This window comes from Colias croceus, chromosome 22 (assembly GCF_905220415.1).
Source record: "Colias croceus chromosome 22, ilColCroc2.1".
Lineage (NCBI taxonomy): Eukaryota > Metazoa > Arthropoda > Insecta > Lepidoptera > Pieridae > Colias > Colias croceus.
This window is the reverse complement of record NC_059558.1, coordinates 2,522,621-2,545,466: the sequence shown is the minus strand read 5'-3', so window position 1 is coordinate 2,545,466 and position 22,846 is coordinate 2,522,621. Positions and strand designations below refer to the sequence as shown.

General features: G+C 33.0%; 1 protein-coding gene across 1 annotated transcript in view; it reads left to right on the top strand.

The window, feature by feature from the left end:
* The window catches only part of LOC123701925 (facilitated trehalose transporter Tret1-like), a 28,277-nt gene extending 6,151 nt beyond the window's left edge, over positions 1-22,126 (top strand). Inside the window, exons 2-7 of the mRNA XM_045649548.1 lie at positions 15,571-15,800; positions 16,149-16,472; positions 17,544-17,679; positions 19,833-20,056; positions 20,532-20,717; positions 21,080-22,126. Coding sequence (XP_045505504.1) covers positions 15,571-15,800; positions 16,149-16,472; positions 17,544-17,679; positions 19,833-20,056; positions 20,532-20,717; positions 21,080-21,334 — 1,355 coding nt within the window. The 3' untranslated portion in view covers positions 21,335-22,126. The remainder of the gene's footprint in view (positions 1-15,570; positions 15,801-16,148; positions 16,473-17,543; positions 17,680-19,832; positions 20,057-20,531; positions 20,718-21,079) is intronic.
* The last annotated feature ends 720 nt before the right edge of the window (positions 22,127-22,846 follow it).

Genomic DNA, 22,846 nt, shown 5'->3' with positions numbered 1-22,846 from the left:
CTTAGGTATTTAAAAATACGAATAAAAAAACATACATCAGGAAAAGACAACAAGACATGGTGAAATTATAAAACATACTTAGATTACATGGAATTAATTATATGTAATAAAGTTGTGTAAATGTAAGGATAAACATTTTCTTAAAATTATATATAAGACATATTCAAGAATATATTATAAACTAGCGGTCCACCCCGGCTTCGCCCGTGGTACATGTTTACGTTTTCTCTACATAAGAACCATCCTCGTACTTCAAGAAATATAATAAAAAAAGAATTATCGAAATCGGTTCAGCCGTTCTCGAGTTATGCGCTTACCAACACATTTTGCGATTAATTTTTATATATAAGAAGATTATAATACATAACGTTTCTTGAATTTTCTATCTACGTGGAGTTTTCCGATTTCTTCATTCATAAGAATCTTCTGACAATATCAAAATATTAATATCAATCAAGATCAAAAGGTATCAATAATTATCATTAAAAGCGAATAATCGAAATCTGTTCAATCGTTCACGGTTCACGCGTGATGCTGTAACCAAGGGAACGTCCAATTAGATATAAATAGACTAAATAGATAACGATTGAAGGAAAACCATTATTGTCATATTATTGTATATTTCTTTTTATACAAAAGGAAAAGGAGGATAATGTTCATTATGAGCGGAAGATATTTTACAATAATTATAATATTAGAAAGGTTATAATGGTGCGGTGCTATAATAGTGGAAATTTGTTTAGTTAGATGAATGTTTCTTAGGTATTTACACTAAACGAAGGAAAGTACATACCTATTTTTAACGAGTACTTAGTACACTGTAATAATCTTCAGTCTAGGTAATTAATGACAAAGTTGCTCGTAGGTAGTAAATTAGCTGTTAACTGTTACGAATTTTACACCAAATCAAAAGGTTCATTTCTCATTAATTTTTTATACATATACAATATAGATATCGACGACACCATTCATAAATTATAATATAATAATATATAGGTAGGTTTTTTCTCTTACATTTATATCTAGATAGGAAACAGCTAGATGGTAGCTACAGGTTCAAAAACGGATAAATTATGTTTAAAATACGAAATCCATACTAATATGCTCTAATGCGAAAGTAACTCTGTCTGTCTGTCTGTTACTCAATCACGCCTAAACTACTAAACCAATTTGCATGAAATTTGGTGTGGAGATATTTTGATACCCGAGAAAGGACATAGGCTACTTTTTATTGCGAAATATATACCACGGGCGAAGCCGGGGCGGACCGCGACCGCTAGTATATAATATACTTAAAAAAAATTATAAGAATGTTTCAAGTTGGTTCGTTAACTTAAAATGTACGTGATACGTTGCTACTTTGTTTTATTATAATGATAACATGAATTGTTTGTTATTTAAAATGCAATATATTTTTAGGTTCTTCAAAATGTAGAGTTGTACAATGTCAAGTCCACATAATAACTTCACGTGTCTTGTTCCATGAATCCTGTAGTCATTAGTAATTGTTTTCTTATCTCAAAATCTCAACAACGCATAAATAAGTAATAAACTTTAACAACATATTTAACTTCATTTGTATAACATTGTACATTTGAATATGTACCTAGGTATTTATAAGTTTAAAATTTTAATTTGAATTAATTATCTAACAAAAATTCGCTCCTTTTTAAAATTACCTACTCAGAATAACTGGCAAAACTGTCGGCTTTATTTTCATAATACAATTTCATATCACGTCGTATTTTTATGTATTAAAATAAATCATATAACGGTGCGTTTACATAAAACGAACATAGAGCTAGACCAAGAGCAAGAGTATTATTAACCGACTTCAAAAAAAAGGAGGAGGTTATCAATTCGGCCGGTATATTTTTTTTTTTTTTTTTTATGTATGTACACCGATTACTCCGAGGTTTCTGAACCGATTTACGTGATTCTTTTTTTGTTCGATGCAGGATGGTGTCGAATTGGTCCCATAAAAATTTTATTCGGCTAGGCCCAGTAGTTTTTATTTTATGAGCATTTTTGTCTGTACTCGATGACTTAATTGGAATGTAGCAAGTAACTTTGATTCACTTCCCGGTAACCGATTGAGCTGAAATTTTGTATAAGTGTGTAAATTGGATAGCGATGAAACATTATCATGACATAGAGCTGATTTGATGATGGAATCGGAAGGTGGCCATAGGAACTCAGTAATATATTGACTCAACTTTATCGAGTTTGGGCTCGTTTGATTCGTGTTGAAAATTACACTAAAAAGTATTAAATAAAATTAACTGCGTTAAAAACAACCGACTTCAAAAACGGAAAAGTAAAAAATAAAAAAGATTTGATATTATTAATTGCTACATATTATTTAGATGTGCTATTTATTAAATAGGTTTGAAGTCGGTGCCAAACACTAAGCACTTAGTATTAAGCCCGTGCACCGACATCAAACCTATTTAATAAATAGCACATCTAAATAATATGTAGCAATTAATAATATCAAATCTTTTTTATTTTTTACTTTTCCGTTTTTGAAGTCGGTTGTTTTTAACGCAGTTAATTTTATTTTGTGACCTTTTAACGTAAACGAAAACTCGTATTCAGTGTTATTCAGCACATATTGAATAGAATCTTTGCGAATGTACTTAGAACAACGAAAGAGTGCTCTACGCCTATTTACACTATTTGAAGGTTTAGTGGGTTTAGGATCAGTAGGATGAGCATTCGCTCGTTTGATCTAAATGCACCGTAAGATAAAGTATGTACCTAAGAGTTATAGCTGTGCTGAAATTGATCTCTCCTTTCCTAATTTCCTGGAATTATTTGATAATACCAGTACTTACAACTACAGTCTACATAACTATGTACGTATATATTTAATTAACAAGAATACGTCAAAATGTTTACATATCATCTAATGTAAATTTATGCATATATCTACGTTAAATCTGCATAATAACATAGATTATGATTAAAAAGGTCTCAAACGCAAGGTGGATGTTCCGACCGTCCCTCCATACATTTTTGATTACCTCTAAACACTTAACACAGACACTATTTCTTTAAAACTAATCATTTTATCACTTCTCTATAATGAAATGTGTGCGCGTTCGACCTTTTTAATCAATAATTTACAATATTTACTTAGAAAAACAACAGTAAAATACCGGAAAAATTTGACACTTCTACAGTAGTGTGCGTGACTTTTGCCAAGCGAAACACGACATAAAGCACGACATCTAGCGCATAGACTATATACTTATTACCGTAGTCTACGCTTATTACAGATCTAGCGCGTCAATGTCTAAACGAAAGGCGATGTTTAGACATAAGACGCGCTAGATGTCGTGCATTCGCGTTCGTTATCTTATATACATAATGAGCATAATTCTAATAAATCAAAGTTCTGTGTAAAAATTGAGTAATTTCATTTCCAATCGTTCAAAGAAAATAACAATAAAATAAAATAAAACTAATGACCTTAGAAACTATGTTTTTTTTTGTAAACAATTTATTACTCATTATTGTTCGTCCGTCGTAGGTCTGTAAACTGTATTGTACACTGAAGGTAAATGGTACTGTAGGTACTTTAGTTCGGCGTCGTCGTCGGCTTGATATAAATTACATTCTTGATTTCATTGACACGCGCTATGATTTGCGCGCGGAATTTCTTGTGTTGTGAATTTATTTTTGTATGTTAAGCATTTTAATTGATTCAAATTGCAATGTTTCTCTAGTATGCATTTGAGACTACATTGTAAATTGTAATAATTGATCGTGGGTATAGTAATTAATTATTCTAATAACGCAATTAGTAATAATATATGTATTTTCGGTGGGATTCAAAACAAAAAATTGGCCCGTGATTTTTATGAAATTTCACCACATTGCAAATCACATCAATCATAGTTCATACACATGTATGACGAAAGTGATTAGTATTGTGGCTAACATTGACTCATCAGTTCATCACTGAAACCAGTGATAAATCAGTACCTATATCATATTGTGTTTGAATATTTTTAAACAATGATATAAGTATACAATTATTATAAATCGGTAAACTATCAAAGTAATCACAAACTTGCAAACATTGGTAAAATGTCCAGTAGTTTATGAGCCTATTCATTACAATCAAACAAACAAACAAAGTTTTCCTCTTTATAATATTAGTGTAGACAAACACTATGAATACGATCACGAATGCGGGGATTTTCTAATTATTGCTAAATAATAATTGAATTCGTTTTGAAATACTCTATAATTTTTAGTGTATAAATATTAAATAGACATTTATAATGTGGTGCTCATTTTTTTTGTACTGCTAACGCTATTGTAGGTACCTATTTTCGTTGTTTTATTTCAAGTGAACACGGCCATACAATTTTGTCACGAGCCGCCTATGATTGTAGGTACTTTTGTTAGGCTCCTTCGTCGTCCGCGTCGCGTCGGCTCGAAAGTTCTTGATTTCATTGTCACGCGCTATGATTTGCGCGCGGATTTTCTTGTGTTGTGAATTTATTTTTGTATTATTATTATTATTTTTTTTTTTTATTTTATTGATTTAAATAAAATATTTCACTAGTATGCATTTGAGACTATATTGTATTATGTATAATTTATCGTAGGTATAGTTATTCTTATAACGCAGTTATATTTTCGGTGGGACAATTTGACCCGTGATTTTTCTGAAATATCACCACGTTGCAAATCACATCAATCATACACACGTATGACGAAAGTATAGTGGCTAACATTGACTCATCAGTTCATCACTGAAACCAGTGATAAATCAGTATATCATATTTTATTGTGTTTGAATATTTTTTAAACAACGATATATACAATATTATTATAAATCGGTAAACTACCAAAGTACTTCCGAATTTTCAGACAGACAAACAAGTAGTTTGAACACGCAGTTTTCTTATACTAGTAGCAAAAATCAAAACCATAATATTATGTTGACCTACTATATTTTACTAAAAGTCGAGTGCGTCGAAATCGTAAATAATAATATAATGTTTTTCACCTTCCTGGTTATTTTCCCATAGTAAATAGTGTTTTAGGTTTGTTGTTGTAGGTAGGAATAACAATAATTATTCTTACTTGTTGGTTATGAAATGTATATTGAAATAATTTACTTTTACAAATCATTAGTGATATTAGTTTTGAGTGAAAATGCTTGGATCAGCATAATATTATATGGTACTTCAAATACATGTTTTGATAAAAAAACAATAGTGTAAGTAATAAAATAAAACTGCGTTTTATTGTAATCAATGTTGACAGTTTTAAATTCCAAAATTATTGATCAATAAAATAGAATATAAAAGTAAATAGAATATAAAAATAAAAGTTATATTTGTTGGTGTAAACCAACAAATATAACTTTTATTTTTATAACCATCGTTCATAATATAAACCGTAGCAGGTGGCGTTTTGAAGTTCTGTCTACTCATACAGAAAAATGGAAAACTTGTTTTTTTTGTAAACAATTTATTACTCATTATTGTTGTTTGGCTGTGTGTTTGGCAACTCGAAGCGTGGTCGTCCGTCGTAGGTACTTTTGTTCGGCGTCGCGTCGTCGCTCGTCCGCGTCGGCTTGATATAAAACATTCTTGATTTCATTGACACGCGCTATGATTTGCGCGCGGAATTTCTTGTGTTGTGAATTTATTTTTGTATGCTATGCATTTTAATTGAATCAAATTGCAATATTTCTCTAGTATGCATTTGAGACTATATTGTAATAATTGATCGTGGGTAGGTATAGTAATTAATTATTCTAATAACGCAATTATATTTTCGGTGGGATTCAAAACAAAAAATTGGCCCGTGATTTTTATGAAATTTCACCACATTGCAAATTATATATTATACAATTACAATTACAATTATTATAAATCGGTAAACTATCAAAGTAATCACAAACTTGCAAAATATGCTTTTCCGAATTTTCAGACAGACACACAATTTTATTAGTTTGTTTTAGCAAAGTAGGTACCTATACCTATACGCTTACGTCGCGCGTCGCGTCGCGTCGTCGAAAACGGTGCGCCCAGAAACAAACATACCTACCTAATTCAGTTACAATCCTTTTTTTGTTCCGTAATATATTGTATTCTAATACGATTTTTTTTATTCGTCGGCCAGTTCTACTAGGTATAAAAAGATAAAATTGAAATATAATTATTGTAGCGACAGCCATATGTTACTATGTTTTCGTAAATATGTTTTTCACCTTCCTGGTTATTTTCACATAATCTTATATATATATAAATGAATCGCAAAATGTGTTGGTAAGCGCATAACTCGAGAACGGCTGAACCGATTTCGATAATTCTTTTTTTATTATATTCCTTGAAGTACGAGGATGGTTCTTATGTAGAGAAAACGTAAACATGTACCACGGGCGAAGCCGGGGCGGACCGCTAGTCTAATATAAAAATGAATCGCAAAATGTGTTGGTAAGCGCATAACTCGAGAACGGCTGAACCGATTTCGATAATTCTTTTTTTATTATATTCCTTGAAGTACGAGGATGGTTCTTACTTCTTATGGAGAGAAAACGTAAACATGTACCACGGGCGAAGCCGGGGCGGACCGCTAGTAAATAATAAAATAATAAATAGTGTATTAGATTTGTTATTGTATCTTGTATACCTACGAATAATTATTCTTACGTCTTGTTGGGAAATGTTCAAATACCTACCTATTGAAATAATTTACTGTTACAAATCATTAGTGTTATTAGGTAGTTTTGAGTGAATAGGCATGGATCAGAAATTCAGAATATAATATGCTACTAACTACTCAAATACATACACGCCAAACTTGTTTTACATTCACGCCATCTAGAGTTCAATCTTTATCATTTTTGTATACGTCTGTGTGTGTAAACGACCCTGTATGCAATGACAGATGTTAAAACGCATGGTTTTACCGAATTGGGTGGATTTTAAGGCAATGATATGACATATTTAAATAAAATATAATATTCAGTAATCGCCATGACTATTCCTACGACCATAATCTTTTCCAATTACGCAAAAACTCAAATAAACTAGAAATGTAGAATTCAGCGCCATCTAGCGGGACATTGGCTGGGAACAGATCGTAGCAATCACCTTAATAAAATAGCGAACGAATTCCTTTTTCTTTGCATATTTTAAAATGACATAACTATATAAATAGTCAAGAAAATGTAAATTTTTATTAAAATGACGCGTCATAGCAATAAACAAAGAGTGAAATGTGAACCGGTCCAGAATCACGTCTAGAATTCAAGGACGCGAAAATTCATTCACCTCGTGATGATTCTGGCCCATACCTGCATGACATTTCGTCTATTTAATATTCCGTATTCAGACTAGTGATAAGTTCATTCCACTATACTTAAGACGAGAAAATGCAATTATTATTACGTAAAATTCGCAGTTAAAACTATAAAGAGCTTCTTTCTTGGATTTTCTTTTCATGATAAGTGTGGGTAAAGAGATAAATAATTTAAATTTTAATTCAATTCGTAATACAGTCTATCGTAATTCGTCTAGATTCTAGAGCAGCCGCTCTACCTGCTCTACACTAAAGCCGCCACTGTTTCATGTCCTCACATATATTCATATAATCACAGATAATATAATACTGGATATAACTTATGAATAATAAATATAACTCTATGTTATTGGTGAACCATATACTACTTTGCTTGTGTAGCCACAAAAAAAGTGTTACCAACCAAATTATTCGACTTTAAGCGCTTTTACAAACAGAAATTTTTATATTCCTACTAGCTTACCGCCCGCGGCTTTGCCCGCTTTCTCTAAAACACTATCCTATCTCTCAAGTTGGATCGAACTGCACATGGAGTGCGAATTTTATTATAATCGGTTAAGTGGTTTAGGAGTCCATTGAGGACAAACATTGTGACACGAGATTTATATATATTAAGATGATTTGGCTTCACTTCGTAATAATGCTTACTACAAACATCCATAATTTTTCTAAGAATGGTTTATACAAGGAGCTTTAAACTTCCGTCCGTCCGATAGAGACATACATACATAATTTGCTTGCGTATTATATATTTATGTCTACGCAATATAATATCCCATCTATGACGTCAAGATTATGATTGAAATCTGTATAATAGTACAGATAATATAATACCATATAGTATTATAGGATATATAATATATAATACTATATTATGTAATACATAAGATTTAAGTACCATAGGCATCCGCTAACTGAGTTTGAAAGATTCTACCCCCAAGTACTTAAAAAGGGGATGAAAAAAAAATTTAGACCATGCAGCTGCGGGCATACATAAAAACTAAGCATAAAAATATGTAAAAATGTCTCAAATAGGATTACTATAATTTAGTCTCAAACTCAAACATTTATTTAATCAACTTTAGTTGTGTCAAAAAGTCCAATGAATTAGGTAAGTTCAACGTTCTAAAATTTCTGACTGGCTACGGTTTGAATGGCGTAGTATACAATATTTTAATATTTATAAGTTTATTTTAACGACCTATTATTTAATAATTATTTCAATGAATTAAAGATGGAATTCTAAGACATGGAATTCGAAGTCTAAGATCTTGATTGATGCTTCTCAGAAAATACTTTATTGTTATTATTTATGAATAATTGTATTATAATTGATAAGAGTTACCTACTTTATTTATAACTAGGTTTCCGCCCGCGGCTTCGCCCGCGCAGTCAATATAAAAACCCGCATAGTTCCCGTTCCCGTGGGATTTCCGGGATTGCGTCATTTTCCCGGAATAAAAAATAGCCTATGTCCTTTCTCGGGTATCAAAATATCTCCATAGCAAATTTCATGAAAATTGGTTTAGGCGTGATTGAGTAACAGACAGACAGACAGACAGACAGAGTTACTTTCGCATTTATAATATTAGTATGGATTATACCGACCGTCTTTATCATTTTCCATTTTGGAAATAATGGTACGGGAGTAGACTGCAGAATGGGATATTTTTTTCATTTTTAGAAGGTATTTTTACATTGTGGCTAAATATATAGCCTATATACCAACATAGAAAAAAAAGACGCATTAAATTCTATTTTTAAAGCTTATTTCATAAAAAGCACAATTTAAGAAAAATTATCTTTGTCTGTCATAATGAGATAAGTTATTAGTTATCTGTGTTTGACACATCAAGGCAATGGACATGGTCGTTTACTGCGCCTAAATACCTGATTGGGGATGATAATAATTAGATTATTTAGTAAATATAATGTAGCAATATATAAAATTTAGCGCACATATCTGAGATAATTAGCTGATTTTTAAAACTAGGAGATTGATAGTATTTTTTTCCCTAATAAATTGTAACGAAATTCAGTGATGAATTAAAGATAGAGACGTTTTTTGATTTTACTTTGCCACCTGTTAGAAAACAAAAAATTTGATGACTTTAATAAAACAAGACTCTACATTATTTGTGTAGACTGTAGAGTCTCTATAATTTATGTATTGAGATATTTTATTCTTTTAACTAAGTATGTACATATACATATTAACTTTGTTAATATTGTGGTTAATATATTTCGTTCGGGGCATCTATCTCTAAACTCAATAAATACCTCATAAAAATTACGCTTTAATTGAAAGCCTGTTTCAACATCAAATAGCAATACAAATTTCCTTTTTTCGGCTAAACTGTACATTATAGGGCGTAGAGTTGAGAGTCGTAATTTTTTTTATGGTTAGCTATTGTCCTATGGAACCTAAATCTGAAATTTCACACCAAGGAAACTTTTAGTTTTTGAGTTACGAATTTTTGAAAATCGTAAAATTACTATAGAAAGTTACTCCATCTTGTTTTTGTTACGCATATTTATTGTTTTGTCAATGTCAACCTGACACACAGTACCTGCTTAGTGTGATTCATTTCAAGTACAACATTTCTAACCATTAAGTAGAGTAATTAATTTTGTTTAACTTTTTACGAAAAAAAAAAACGCTCCGAACTCGAAACAAGTTAGGTTAGGTTATGTTAGACTTTTTTTAAACAATCGAGCGGAGCGAGCGCAGCGAGCGGAGCGTCTCGAATTGTTTTACGTGAAATGCAAATGAATAGCCAAATTTGACACTTAATTTATTTTGTTTAACTTTTTACGAAAAAAAAACTCTCCGAACTCGAAACAAGTTAGGTTAGGTTATGTTAGACTTTTTTTAAACAATCGAGCGGAGCGTCTCGAATTGTTTTACGCCAAATTTGGCATTGACAAAATAATAAATATGCGTAACAAAAACAAGATGGAGTAACTTTCTATAGTAATGTTCCGATTTTCAAAAATTCGTAACTCAAAAACTAAAAGTTTCCTTGGTGTGAAATTTCAGATTTGGGTTCCATAGGACAATAGCTAACCACAAAAAAATTGTCGACTCTCAACTCCACGCCCTATAATGTACAGTTTTACCCTTTTTTCTACCAGGAAAAGTATCCTGATTTAATTTAACATATTATTTTACAAAGAATATTTAAATACCGCCTCGGCATGTAAGACCAAAAAGAAGAAAGTTTCTTTTAGTGACTAAATCAAGTTTTTTCTAGATTAGACCGACTGTTTTCTACTATTTACACGAGAAAGATCTCAAGAGCTATTCCCAGTAGATATTGTTTTTAATTTGTCAACACGTAGGTATTGAAATGAAAAAAAAACCACGACGAATTTTTGCGAAAGTATGCATTGAGGTCACATACTTACGATTTCCATAATAGAAATTTTACTTTTTAGAGTGTAAACAAAAACGTAAGATAAATAGATGAATTAATTAATTGAGGTCAGAGTCATATAGCTTATTTGTTACCTATTGTACCAAACATAAACATTGATTCCGTTATATGATTACAAGGTAAGTACAGCGGAATTGACTAATTTGTTTTGCGATTCATTATGATTTAGGAACTTTGACCACCTTTAACCCTAGAAAGATAATCATATTGAGTAGTACGGGAAAGATAGTCATGCGTCAAATTTAAGCATGTTTTTTAGTTAGCTTTAAGTCGAGGTATATTATTTTTTTTTCTATAAATATTAAGTTATTATATATTTACAGTTATTTTAGAATAATTAATACTACAAATAATTTATTTATAATTATTTTTATACATATAAAAAAAAACGAAAACATTCAACGTCTGCTTTAAATCTACAATTCTTGTAACACGTATTCTTTTTAATAAAAATTTATTTTTTACCACAATTATCAGACTTTTTTATATTTTATGTACTTATATGGTGCACATATAGTTATATGAAAAATTAGTGAGAAACCACTTTAGCACGTATCAACATATGCTCACCACATACAACAATGTTCCTTTTTTTGCAGGACGTATTTGCCTTTCGTCATATTTCAGAAGGACAAAAAGTATAGTAAATATGTTTTTTTACTGAACGCCTCCTCAGTACTTTCTTATGACGCGGACGTACCAGATACTATATTTGGCAACAAATTGGAGATATTATCACGCAAATATCTTCTCAAAGCTGGTTGTTCTAAACGCCCACGCATAAACAAAGAAGACAGTTCCATGCTTCTATATTTCATGTTTTTTTTGACTCAGATGTTTTTGTGCTTTATTGTTAACATTGTGGCCATAAATTTAATATGCAATATGCAGGCAATTTTAATGCTTCCATAAAATAAAGCCATTGGCCATCTCATTATCTTCCTACTATAGGACATCAGGGAACGCATTCGGTCTAATGCATCTACGGTTTTTTTTTTATACGGTTTCCGTAGTGGTCGCTCGACTGGTGATCTTTTGGTGTACCTCACTCACAGATGGGCGGAGGCGGTTGAGAGTAAAGGGGAGGCATTGGCTGTAAGTTTGGATGTAGCGAAAGCCTTCGATCGGGTCTGGCACAAGGCACTTCTAGCGAAATTACCATCTTTCGGACTTCCTGCGAGGTTATGCGATTGGGTTGCCAGCTTCCTGGAAGAGAGGAGCATTAAGGTCGTAATCGACGGTTCTTGCTCTAAGCCTCTTCATGTGAACGCTGGTGTCCCACAAGGCTGCGTGCTATCTCCTACACTGTTTCTTCTGCATAACAATGATTTGTTACAAATCAGTAACATTCATTGCTATGCAGACGACAGTACGGGGGATGCTCTTTATCCCGGCCGTGCAAACACCTCAAAGGAAAGCCTCAATGAGAGTCGAAACAAACTTGTGTCTGAAGTCGAGTCTTCTCTCCAAGAAGTCTCGGATTGGGGCGAACTTAATCTTGTCGAGTTCAATCCCCTAAAGACACAGGTTTGCGCGTTCACCGCTAAAAAGACCCCATTTGTCGTAGAACCTCGGTTTAAGAGTACTCCCCTTAGTATATCGCCGAAAATCGGAATCCTCGGAGTTGAAATCTCGAGTGACGTTCAATTCCGCAGTCATTTGGAAGCGAAGGCTAAATTAGCCTCGAAAAAACTTGGTGTGCTCAGTAGATCGAGACAGTACTTCAAGCCGGCCCACCGACTTCAGCTGTACAAGGCTCAGGTGCGACCGCATATGGAGTACTGTTCTCATCTCTGGGCCGGAGCCCCACAGTATCAACTCCTTCCTCTTGACCGCATCCAACGTCGAGCAGCTCGAATTGTCGATGACCGTAGGCTTTCCGATAGGCTCGATCCACTGTCAGTGCGGAGAGACGTTGCGTCTCTCTGTATACTGTACAGAATCTACTATGGGGAGTGCTCTGAGGAATTGTTCCACCTTTTACCAGCCGCACAGTTCCACCACCGGACCTCACGCCGTAAAAACCAGTTCCATCCGCACCATCTGGATGGTTGGCGCTCCACCACTGTCCGCTTCACCCGCAACTTCCTTCCGCGTACGGTGAAACTGTGGAACGATCTGCCACCTGCGGTGTTCCCGAACAACTACGACATTGGGGCCTTCAAGAAAAGAGCGTATTTGTCCATTAAAGGCCGGCAAAGCACCTGTAACACTCCTTGTGTTACAAGTGTTTATGGGCGGTGGTGACCACTTAACATCAGGTGGCCCACCTGCTCCTTTGCTTGCTCTGACATAAAAAAAAAAAAAAAAAAAAAAATCTACTCCGCCTTTTGCTTGAATGTAATATATCATCTTTGCTTTGTACTTCATCGGGAAAAGCTTCTTCTGTGTCATTTTGCTCGTCGTCTTTATTTTCGTGGTCCTCCTACTTCACTATCGGTATCTTCACAGGGACCTTCTTCGCTTTGCATAATAGCGGCCAGTATACAATATTCTTCCAATTTTCTATGCTCAATTGTTTTCTATATTTATTATATTATGTATAAAAATATTTTTTAACATAACTAAGTCACAATATACAGTAATAATAAGCTAAAAAATATTCAAACTACCATAGAAGTCAAAATCTTAAAAGTCACGGTAAAGATAATCATGCGTAATTTTGACTCACGTAGTAGTTATATTTCAAAATCGGTTACATTAACTTTATTGACACTTATACCATAGGGTAGCTCTCAGTGATTTATGAAATGTCCTAAACGCACAGTTATGGATTCGCGAATTTTAAAAAGATACAACTATATTTCGAAAACGTAGGAGTCAATTTGACGCAGACTATCTTTCTAGGGTTAATTATGAAAATACGACATATACGCAGTATTTTTAAAGCTCATGTGTTTCAAGTACCAAGTTGGTAGAGTTTAATTGCTTTTGAACAATCCTTGTCCTAGTCCTAGTACTATTATTAACGGGAAAGTTTTTGAGGATGGATGGATTAATTGATGGATGGATGGATGTTAGGACTGTTATTTGTTCATATAGCCACTGAACCGATTAACATGTATTTGGCACGTAGCTGAAGACCCAGAATAAAACATAGGCATACTTAAAAAAAAATATAGGTATCACTAACTAATGAATTGAATCAGATTTAACCTTTTTACCAAGCGTTGCAAAAATTACCTATTTTTTTGTTCCTTTACTTGTAATCTATCAATCTGAATACTATACCCATAAAAATATATTTGAATTATGCAGGAGTAATAATTGAAATTAACACCACTAGTGATTGAGTTAATAAAAATTAATTCTGCTTTATCAAACCTGCACATTTTAATACAATACCTACCTTCAAGATATTTATGAAACTATCCTCTGATTCACAAATTTACGAAATTACCTCACACAAATATATAAAATTTTGATAAAGAAATGCCGTAACATTGTTGTGGTATGAGGTATTAAACAATTCAAATGCGTTGTAATGTGATCTTTATATGAACAATTGTTCGTAAGTTCTCGAATCAATTCTTCTCTGAAACGAGGGAGCGTGTAAACGTTAGACATTGGTTACTTTGTGACTACATTTCAATTTAACTGTTTTATTGGTAGTTTGTTAAATATTGTTGTTGTTTATATATTTTGTCGTGTTGTTACTCGTTCTCTCTTTAAGTGCCTTTAAAAACTACGTTTCGTTATTTATGAATTGATCAAATAATTAGGAAGAATGCGATATTTATTTTGGATGCGTCTTTTTCGATGCGTCTCTTTATTCTTTTTGTTTTTTCTTTCTTTATTTTTCTTTACTTAGAATAATATAATTTATTTATATTAAGTACTAATCTCTTTTGAAATTGCTTTTAGAATAGATGCTGTGGAAACAAATTCCTACTAAGTAGATGATTAGGCATTTATATATAAGACACACACTCATGAATTTGAATTTAACGATTATTAGGTTATAAGATATGGCCTATTCATAAAGCTCTTTTCATATCAAATCTTACCTGAAGTTTCATTAAATATCGAGAATATGGAGTTATGTCTACGTTTTAATTATACAAATCACTGAAGAGGTAAAAATATCTTTCATAGTTCAAGAATGCACTTCAAGGACCCAGGGTTCATTGGCAATGAACATTGTCCTTTATTCAGTTCAATTGTATTAATTGCTTGTGATTGTTATGCAATGAATTGTGACGTCATGAGTGTCGGATGTCCTATGATGCGTGTATGGTTACATCTTGGTTACATAGTAGGGGTTTCTATGCCATTTTCAGTGTTGGATCATTAGATAGTTCTAGAAGCTTTTAAAGATATGCAGTAGGTAGCGTGGGTTGTATGGTGTATTGAGATTGACCATTTTATAGATAGGGAAGATCAGTATAATTTCGTTTCTGCACTTTATTTCATATGCATATTATTAACTCTAACTAATGTATATTAATGAACCGCGAAATAATGTCAGAACTTTTGTTTTTACTTACATTAAAAACCTTAGTTAAAAACATAACCTATAATAAATAAATTGTACAACATGTTATATATGAACTAATTACAAGTAGTGACTCTTATTTAAACGTATTAAAAATTTAATAAACAAAAAATTGGAGAATAGATTCCGGCGATTTTAAATTATATCGTTTGCCAATAATGAATACTCTACCTACTGTTTTCACTTTTCACCCAAAAAAAACCAATATCATAATATTTATTTTGTAGTGAAATTGTAGAGCATTTCCTCAACTAATAAATCTCTACCGTTTTACTACTACCTCTAAATCTAGTCATATTTTTGCAGTGGTGTTACCAGTATTCTCGTACGGAACAGCCATCGGCTGGATGTCCCCTATGGGCCCCCGGCTCATGTCAGACGACGGCCCAGCAGACAAACCTGTGCACCCTGACGTGATCTCTTGGATGGCATCTGTACCCTACCTCGTGGGTACCCCGGCTGTGTTCCTCTTTGGGTACATTGTCGATAACTTTGGGAGGAAGAAAGCGTTGATGCTCACTTCTTTTTCTATGGCTGTGAGTATTTTAGTATTAATGAAAAGACAATCAAATTCCTCTTTTGTTTTGTCTTTAGATGTAAATTGAAATGTCTGTTTAGGGATGTACAAACAAAACACATAGAATGTAGAGCCAAGCAAATTTTATTGTTTGTCTGCTAGTTAACTGATCGTCTATATGATCCGGTTTATCAGCAGAACGAATTTAAAAATAGTTTCCGTTTAGAACTTATTTTTAAGGGTCTTTAGTTTACAGTTCAAGTTAGAAATAAAAGACAAAAGCTACATAAAACATATTTATTTTTCTTAACAAACGTCGTAGTTAGGTACTTAACTATTAAGTAACAAATAATGAACGTGTTTATAGATTTGCTGGGGCCTCAAACTGTATTCAACAGAAACCTGGGCCCTAATAGCCGCCAGGGCCGTAGTGGGTATGGGAGTCAGCGGGTCCTATGTCGTCACACCGTTATACATTAAAGAAATAAGCGAAGACTCCATTAGAGGGACGTTGGGAAGTCTGGTTGTTCTGTCGCAGAATCTGGGAAACCTCGTTGTGTTCCTTCTGGGCGAATATCTTTGCTACCAGGCTACGCTGTGGATTCTTCTGGCTGTACCGCTCATTCATTTGCTTGTGTTCCCGATCATGCCAGAGACTCCGTCTTATATGTTGAAGACTGGGAAAGTAGAGGTAAGGTATAAATTATTAAATGTAAAACGAAGCAAAAGCGATAAAATAAATAAAGCGAATGAAATAAAAACGTTATTAAATATTCATGAGTGAGATAAGTAGTTTGTTCTTTTAAGCGGTATTAAACAAATATTAATTGAGTCTCGTTAAAGAAGAATATTTAATTTTTTTTTTATAAATTATAATTATATCATAGGTTTATATAATATTGATTTATTATAATTTGCGTAAAATCCAAAATCCAGTAAAAGCTATATTAAGCTCGAGTACTAGCTATAATCGTGCTATAATCCCGTTAGTTTTATTTTTAGAATGCGTTATCAGCTTGAAAGTGAGAGTCAAACAAGATATGGGCATCACAGTTGAAAAAAAAATCAATCGATTAACAGTTCATAAGATGTAACATCTAATTATCGTGTTCAATCGATGAATACAACAAAACGAATAAATGAATTTGAAGTTAACGTTAGTCGTTAGGTCAGACCATTAATTTAGTTACTACCTTATTTTTACGATGAAATGTTCACTAAATTATTATGTATTTGGTACTTAGCACGTTAAACCCGTGCCTACGCAAACAACTGAACTATCTTGTATTTGTATACTCATTTATAAGGGGTTGTTTAACCTTGTTTCGTATCGAGGACAATCATTCTAGCTTTTTCTTCTCTATACCTAAGCTTAAGCATAACGTCCAACAGGTTGTAACTTCTGTAGAAGCACTTAATACATAACAAAAACCTAAATTCTAGTCTAGATATCAAAGTTTATTCAGTATTGAGTACCTACCAAGTAGCTAACGACAGAGCTTTAAGTTAAAATAAGTGTTTGTATTCATTTTAAAATAAATAACATATTATATCAGTGTACTTCATGCCATTACCACACACGACGATCCACGTCTCTAAAACCACAGATAAATTTTGATAACCATAAACATGTCTTTACTTTAATTGATATTCACTTAACATACCACAAGAACTTTCAGTTAAGCGTAATATAATATTTCATAGACCATAGATTAAACGGTTTCGTATATGTATTTTAATGCCTCTATGTTCCTGCCTCTAGGAGGCGCGTGATGTGTTGGCGTGGCTTCGGTGTAAACAAGTAACGGATGCATCCATTGAAAGTGAATTGCAGTTGTTGTTGATAGAATTGGAGCAAAGCAAGTCTGGAAACTTCTTTACATCCCTTAAAACTATATGTAAGTATTCTAAATATTTTTTGTACAGCTTTTCAAAACATACAGTATTCGATATAACAATGTATGTTCAACGTGAAAATGATCTGAGTATTACATCGTATATTCTGATTAGCAGTATTAGTAGTGCTTGATGCTTCCACTTTTACTTGGAACAAAATATAAAAAATTACTAAATTGTGTCACATCTATGAATATTCACAATCTATACAGATACAAGTAACATAAAGTAAACTATTGCTAACGGTACGTCAAAGTGGATGCTAACAATTCGTTTCCATAGCGTCGAGTAACGAATGGTCGAGTGTTTGAGCTGTAACGACCGACAGGGCGGGATTTTAGGCCATTAGGGCCCTGTATTGGGGGCAAAGTAATGGCAAAGTTTTATTTTGTTTTTATGTATTTTGATTTGTCTAGAGTAAATTTTCATCTCTATTTGTACCTATTTGATTATAAAAATATAATTTAAATTGTACGATTCATTTAAAGAGTATGGTGATTTTTTAAAGTATAATGAAGTATAGAATTTTAGTATTAATCATGTCTTAAAATAAAGCCGTGAAAGTGAAGAAAAGTGTAAGTACGGTTAACTATTAGATCGATATTCTAATAGAATGGCAATAAATAAATGAGTAGGTGCTCTGTGTATTAGAGGTAGATTTTCTCAACATTAGGTACGTCTAGTTTGTATCATCATTTATTTTATCAAAATATGTTAAATTTTATCAACTTTTTAAACCATACATATCAATAGGTATATCGAATTGAAAGTTGAAAACATACATACAGAGCGATGTTCAACGATTAATCAAAATATGATTTTCTATCGAAATTGAAACAAAGTCATAAGTACTTAATCGTTGATCAAATCCGTCCCTGGCCACACACGTCACAATATTTGAGCACCTGAGTGAAGTGATTGTAGCGTCGAGCCGGTTTGTAGCCACCACTAGCCAACGTATACATAACTGTTCTGTGGGATTATCGGTTTACCGTAAACCACCGTGTTTGTTCGGTTATAAGATGTTACATAGTAACGACTGGTTTAATTTTCTGATAGTCTTGGTAGGACTAGTTGATGATAACAGACGACTATACCTAGCTATTTAGTAGTTAAAAAGCTTTTAACTGTTAACTGAAATCAATATTAGAATTAATATAAACATTAATTAATTTTTTTGATTTTACATAAAAAAGGTCAAAATATAATAATATGCGTGGAAGTAGAGTTTCTGTAGAGTAAATAATATTGTTATATTGTGGTATTAACCTCTTACAAATTTGTTATGAATTGAAGTTGAGTTATGAATTGATATACCTAGGTACGTAATCTTAATATATATAAATCTCGTGTCACAATGTTTGTCCTCAATGGACTCCTAAACCACTCAACCGATTATAATAAAATTCGCACACCATGTGCAGTTCGATCCAACTTGAGAGATAGGATAGTTTAAACATGTAGGTACCACGGGCGAAGCCGGGGCGGACCACTAGTATTGATTATATACTTACTTAGTTACTTAATACTAATAAAATAGATAGACAATTTTTTATCAATGTCTAGGAAAATGTATTTCTAAAAATAAAACCAGTTCACGGTTTGAGTCGGAAGAAATTCCTCATGAATACGAGACAATATTCTAATATGGATTATAAGTATTGTAATAAACATTTTCAAAATTCAAATAGGTGCATTTGTAGCTAAGAGCTTTTATCTATAGGTACTAATATTATAAAGCTGAAGAGTTTGTTTGTTTGAACGCGCTAATCTCGGGAACTACTGGTCCGATTTGAAAAATTCTTTTGGTGTTTGATAGCCCATTTATCGATGAAGGCTATATAATATCATCATGCTAAGACCAACAGGAGCGGAGCAATGCGGGTGAAACCGCGGGGAACAGCTAGTTAATTATACTACGTTATCACATAGGAATGTAATAAATTTGTCTCTTTTTGTTTTATAAAAATTTTATTGACGAAGTTAAAAATAAACAACCTATTATAATTAAGTATATAAGGATGACTTTAGGTATTTGGCTGTTGATAGCACATCGTCTTATTCACAGAAGTAATGAATTCGAACAACTCTTCACGACAATAACTAACAACAATTCTACTGCTACAAAATATAAATAAATAAAGAACATTTTCAGTATCGGACAAGTGCATATTCCGTGCGTTCCGTATCACACTAATCATCACGCTCGCACGGGAGCTATGTGGCTGTCTGGCAGTACTGCACTTCGCGTCCATGATCTTCAAGGAGTCGAGTGGAGGATGGGTGCTGACCCCTAACCAGCAAGCTGCGGTGTTGGGTGCTGTGCAAATGATCGGGTCCTGTACTGCGTCCAGTTTGGTGGAGAGGACTGGACGGAAGGTATGTTTCTAGCGATTTTGTGTAGCGAAAGCGAAATTTATTACCTTTAATTACCATATTAAGTTGATGAAGATCTGAGGTAATTATCTATGTGTTAGTGATTCTATAACTTTTTAGTGAAGTTTTGAGCAATTACTTATAGCTGTTGTAGTAATTCAATTATTAGGGATGTTTTCAGTATAGGTTTGCATAATTGTGTAGTTGGTCTTTCGATATCTTCGTGTGTAAATATCTAAAATACATTACAAACTTACATTAACATTTAACTTACTTAATATATACCTAAATTAGTTTACGTATCATACAATAATAAAGAAATGTGTAGGTGTTTCATTGTTGCGAATGTCGATTATGTTCCGATTTACTATTTAGGTTTTATCGGTAGTCATCACTCATCACTCTATCTATATTTATTATCCTGAAATTAAAACGAATACTTACTAAATGTGATTTAAGCCCTAATTTTTTTTTCCAGCCTTTACTAGGAACAACCTGCCTAGTATCAGGGCTCGCACTAACAGTGCTAGGCGGGTGGTTCTTCGCACACACCACGCTGGTCGCGTGGCTGCCGGTAAGCGCGCTGTGTCTGTGCATCTACTGTGACGCGGCCGGCCTGCAGCCCGTGCCGTTCGTTGTTATGACCGAGATGTTCTCGTTCCAAGTAAGTATTATTGAACTACGTGTCATTTTACAAGACGCTACTAAAAATAAAATTATGGTTTTAGCATTTACCTAGTTAACTAACAACTAAGTTTGAAAAACTTTGGCGTAAAACAATGTAATGGATCTGTGTAGCAAACCATTTAATAAATTTTCCTAGTTTATGAAAATTCTAAAACAGTAGCATACGATGTACCTATGTATTTTATAATGTGAATACCTACTTAGCTAGGTATAGTAGTGTGTAAAAGTACGCATTGAACAACGAAATTATTAGCAGATAATTTCTGTTTAAAATGACGTGCTTATTTTAGTATTTTCATCATCTATTATTTTACAAATATATACTTAATCTTTTTCCAGCACCGTGGTACCGTGACATCAATAGTCATAGCGTTCACAAGCGGTCTAGTCTCCGTACAGCTAAGGGTGTTCCATCCCCTGGCCACCACAGTGGGCCTGTACCTCATATTCTGGATCTTCGCAGCGGTTTGCCTCGTAAGTACGGTGTATATCTTCTGTTGTGTCCCGGAAACCAAGATGAAGACAATAGAAGAGATCTACGAGGAACTGGGAGGCAAGGAGAAAGACGAAGAAGCTGCGGTCACTAGGATGTAATGCATTAAATTATAGGGTTAATGTTGTTGATCATGTTGTCCCTATGATCATGGCGTTATAGGTACTAGCCGTTTGCAGGGCTTTATTAGCAATTGTCCCGGGAAAAATGGCATTTACTCCCGAATAGTGCAGTTAGTGAAACAATTTTCAGAAACGGATCAGTATTTCCGAAGAATAGACCCCCTAGAAACATACAAAGTTAAGAACTTTTACTCCTTATAGTATGAATTAGTAATATACTTAGATAAAGTCCTAGGCATTAGATTTCAGTGAGAATGTTTTTTATTGCCCTACTTACATGAATAATAGATGAAAATATTACATAAAAAAGTGTAGGAATAAAAAAAACATCATAATCCTAAATTTTCTAAACCATTGAACCTCATAGTTTTTCTCTACGTACCTCTCTATACTACTTATTATAATAAGTAATGATATATCATTTTTTGGCATTCAATAAAAAATATAGACAGAATTAATTCTTGTACTTGTATGATTAATAACAAAATGCAAACTGTGCCATAGGTTAGTATTTAAAAACAAAATTAGGATAGAATAACATCATAAGACAGTCAAATAATTGTAAAATTTAGTATCTCGAGCATTAAATGCATATATTAATTTTGTGTTATTTTTATATCAGTGACTGTATTTTTGACATAGTATTTCTTCATTTAGAATATTTTTTTCGTAACAAAACTTAAGTAATTTATGGCAAAAATATTTTAATTTACAATTTATTTTAGTTTTGTAGTTATTTAATTTAGTGTAACTATTTAAGACGAAACCATTGTATACTTATTTATGTTAGACATCGAGTTTAGATAATTGTAAATTAGATTTAAGCATTTGTTTGAAATATATTTATTTATTACTATCATCTGTTTTTCTTTTCTCACATGGAGATAGATGCCTTTATAAAATGATACCTCATTTTAATCAATTTTTTTGACTGTTAATGAAATTAATTCACTCTTTGGCAAATAAATCCTATCCTACTAATATTATAAATGCGAAAGTTTGTGAGGATGGAAGGAGGATATATATATATTATATATTTTTTTGGTTTTAGACTAACCATTGTATTCAAAGGTGTTGCTTTCGTTATTAATAAGGCCGGCTACTCACGTATCTGCTGCAGGGGCAATATTGGAACAATCTCGGTTGGTCGGAGCAATTTCAGTAGTTCTGTATTTGCCTCTGCTTTGTAGGCTATACAAATCACAATTGAGGGTCCAATTTCAAAATTGCCCCTGCTGCAGGTAGGCGAGTAGCCGGTTTAAGAGGAATGGGTAAATATGAGGGATGAATAAAAAAATCAAACTCACAAGCAATGGAATGTTTATAATTGCAGTGACACAGTCCTTACAATACAATAATAGGTTACAAGTCTCATTGAGGGGCGCCATCTTTGTTTGTCTATGGTATACAAGTCTCTATGGTATACGAGTCTATGGTATCTCGTATTGGTCTCTATGGTTTATGGTATCTAGTTGCGATCACAACCTTCTC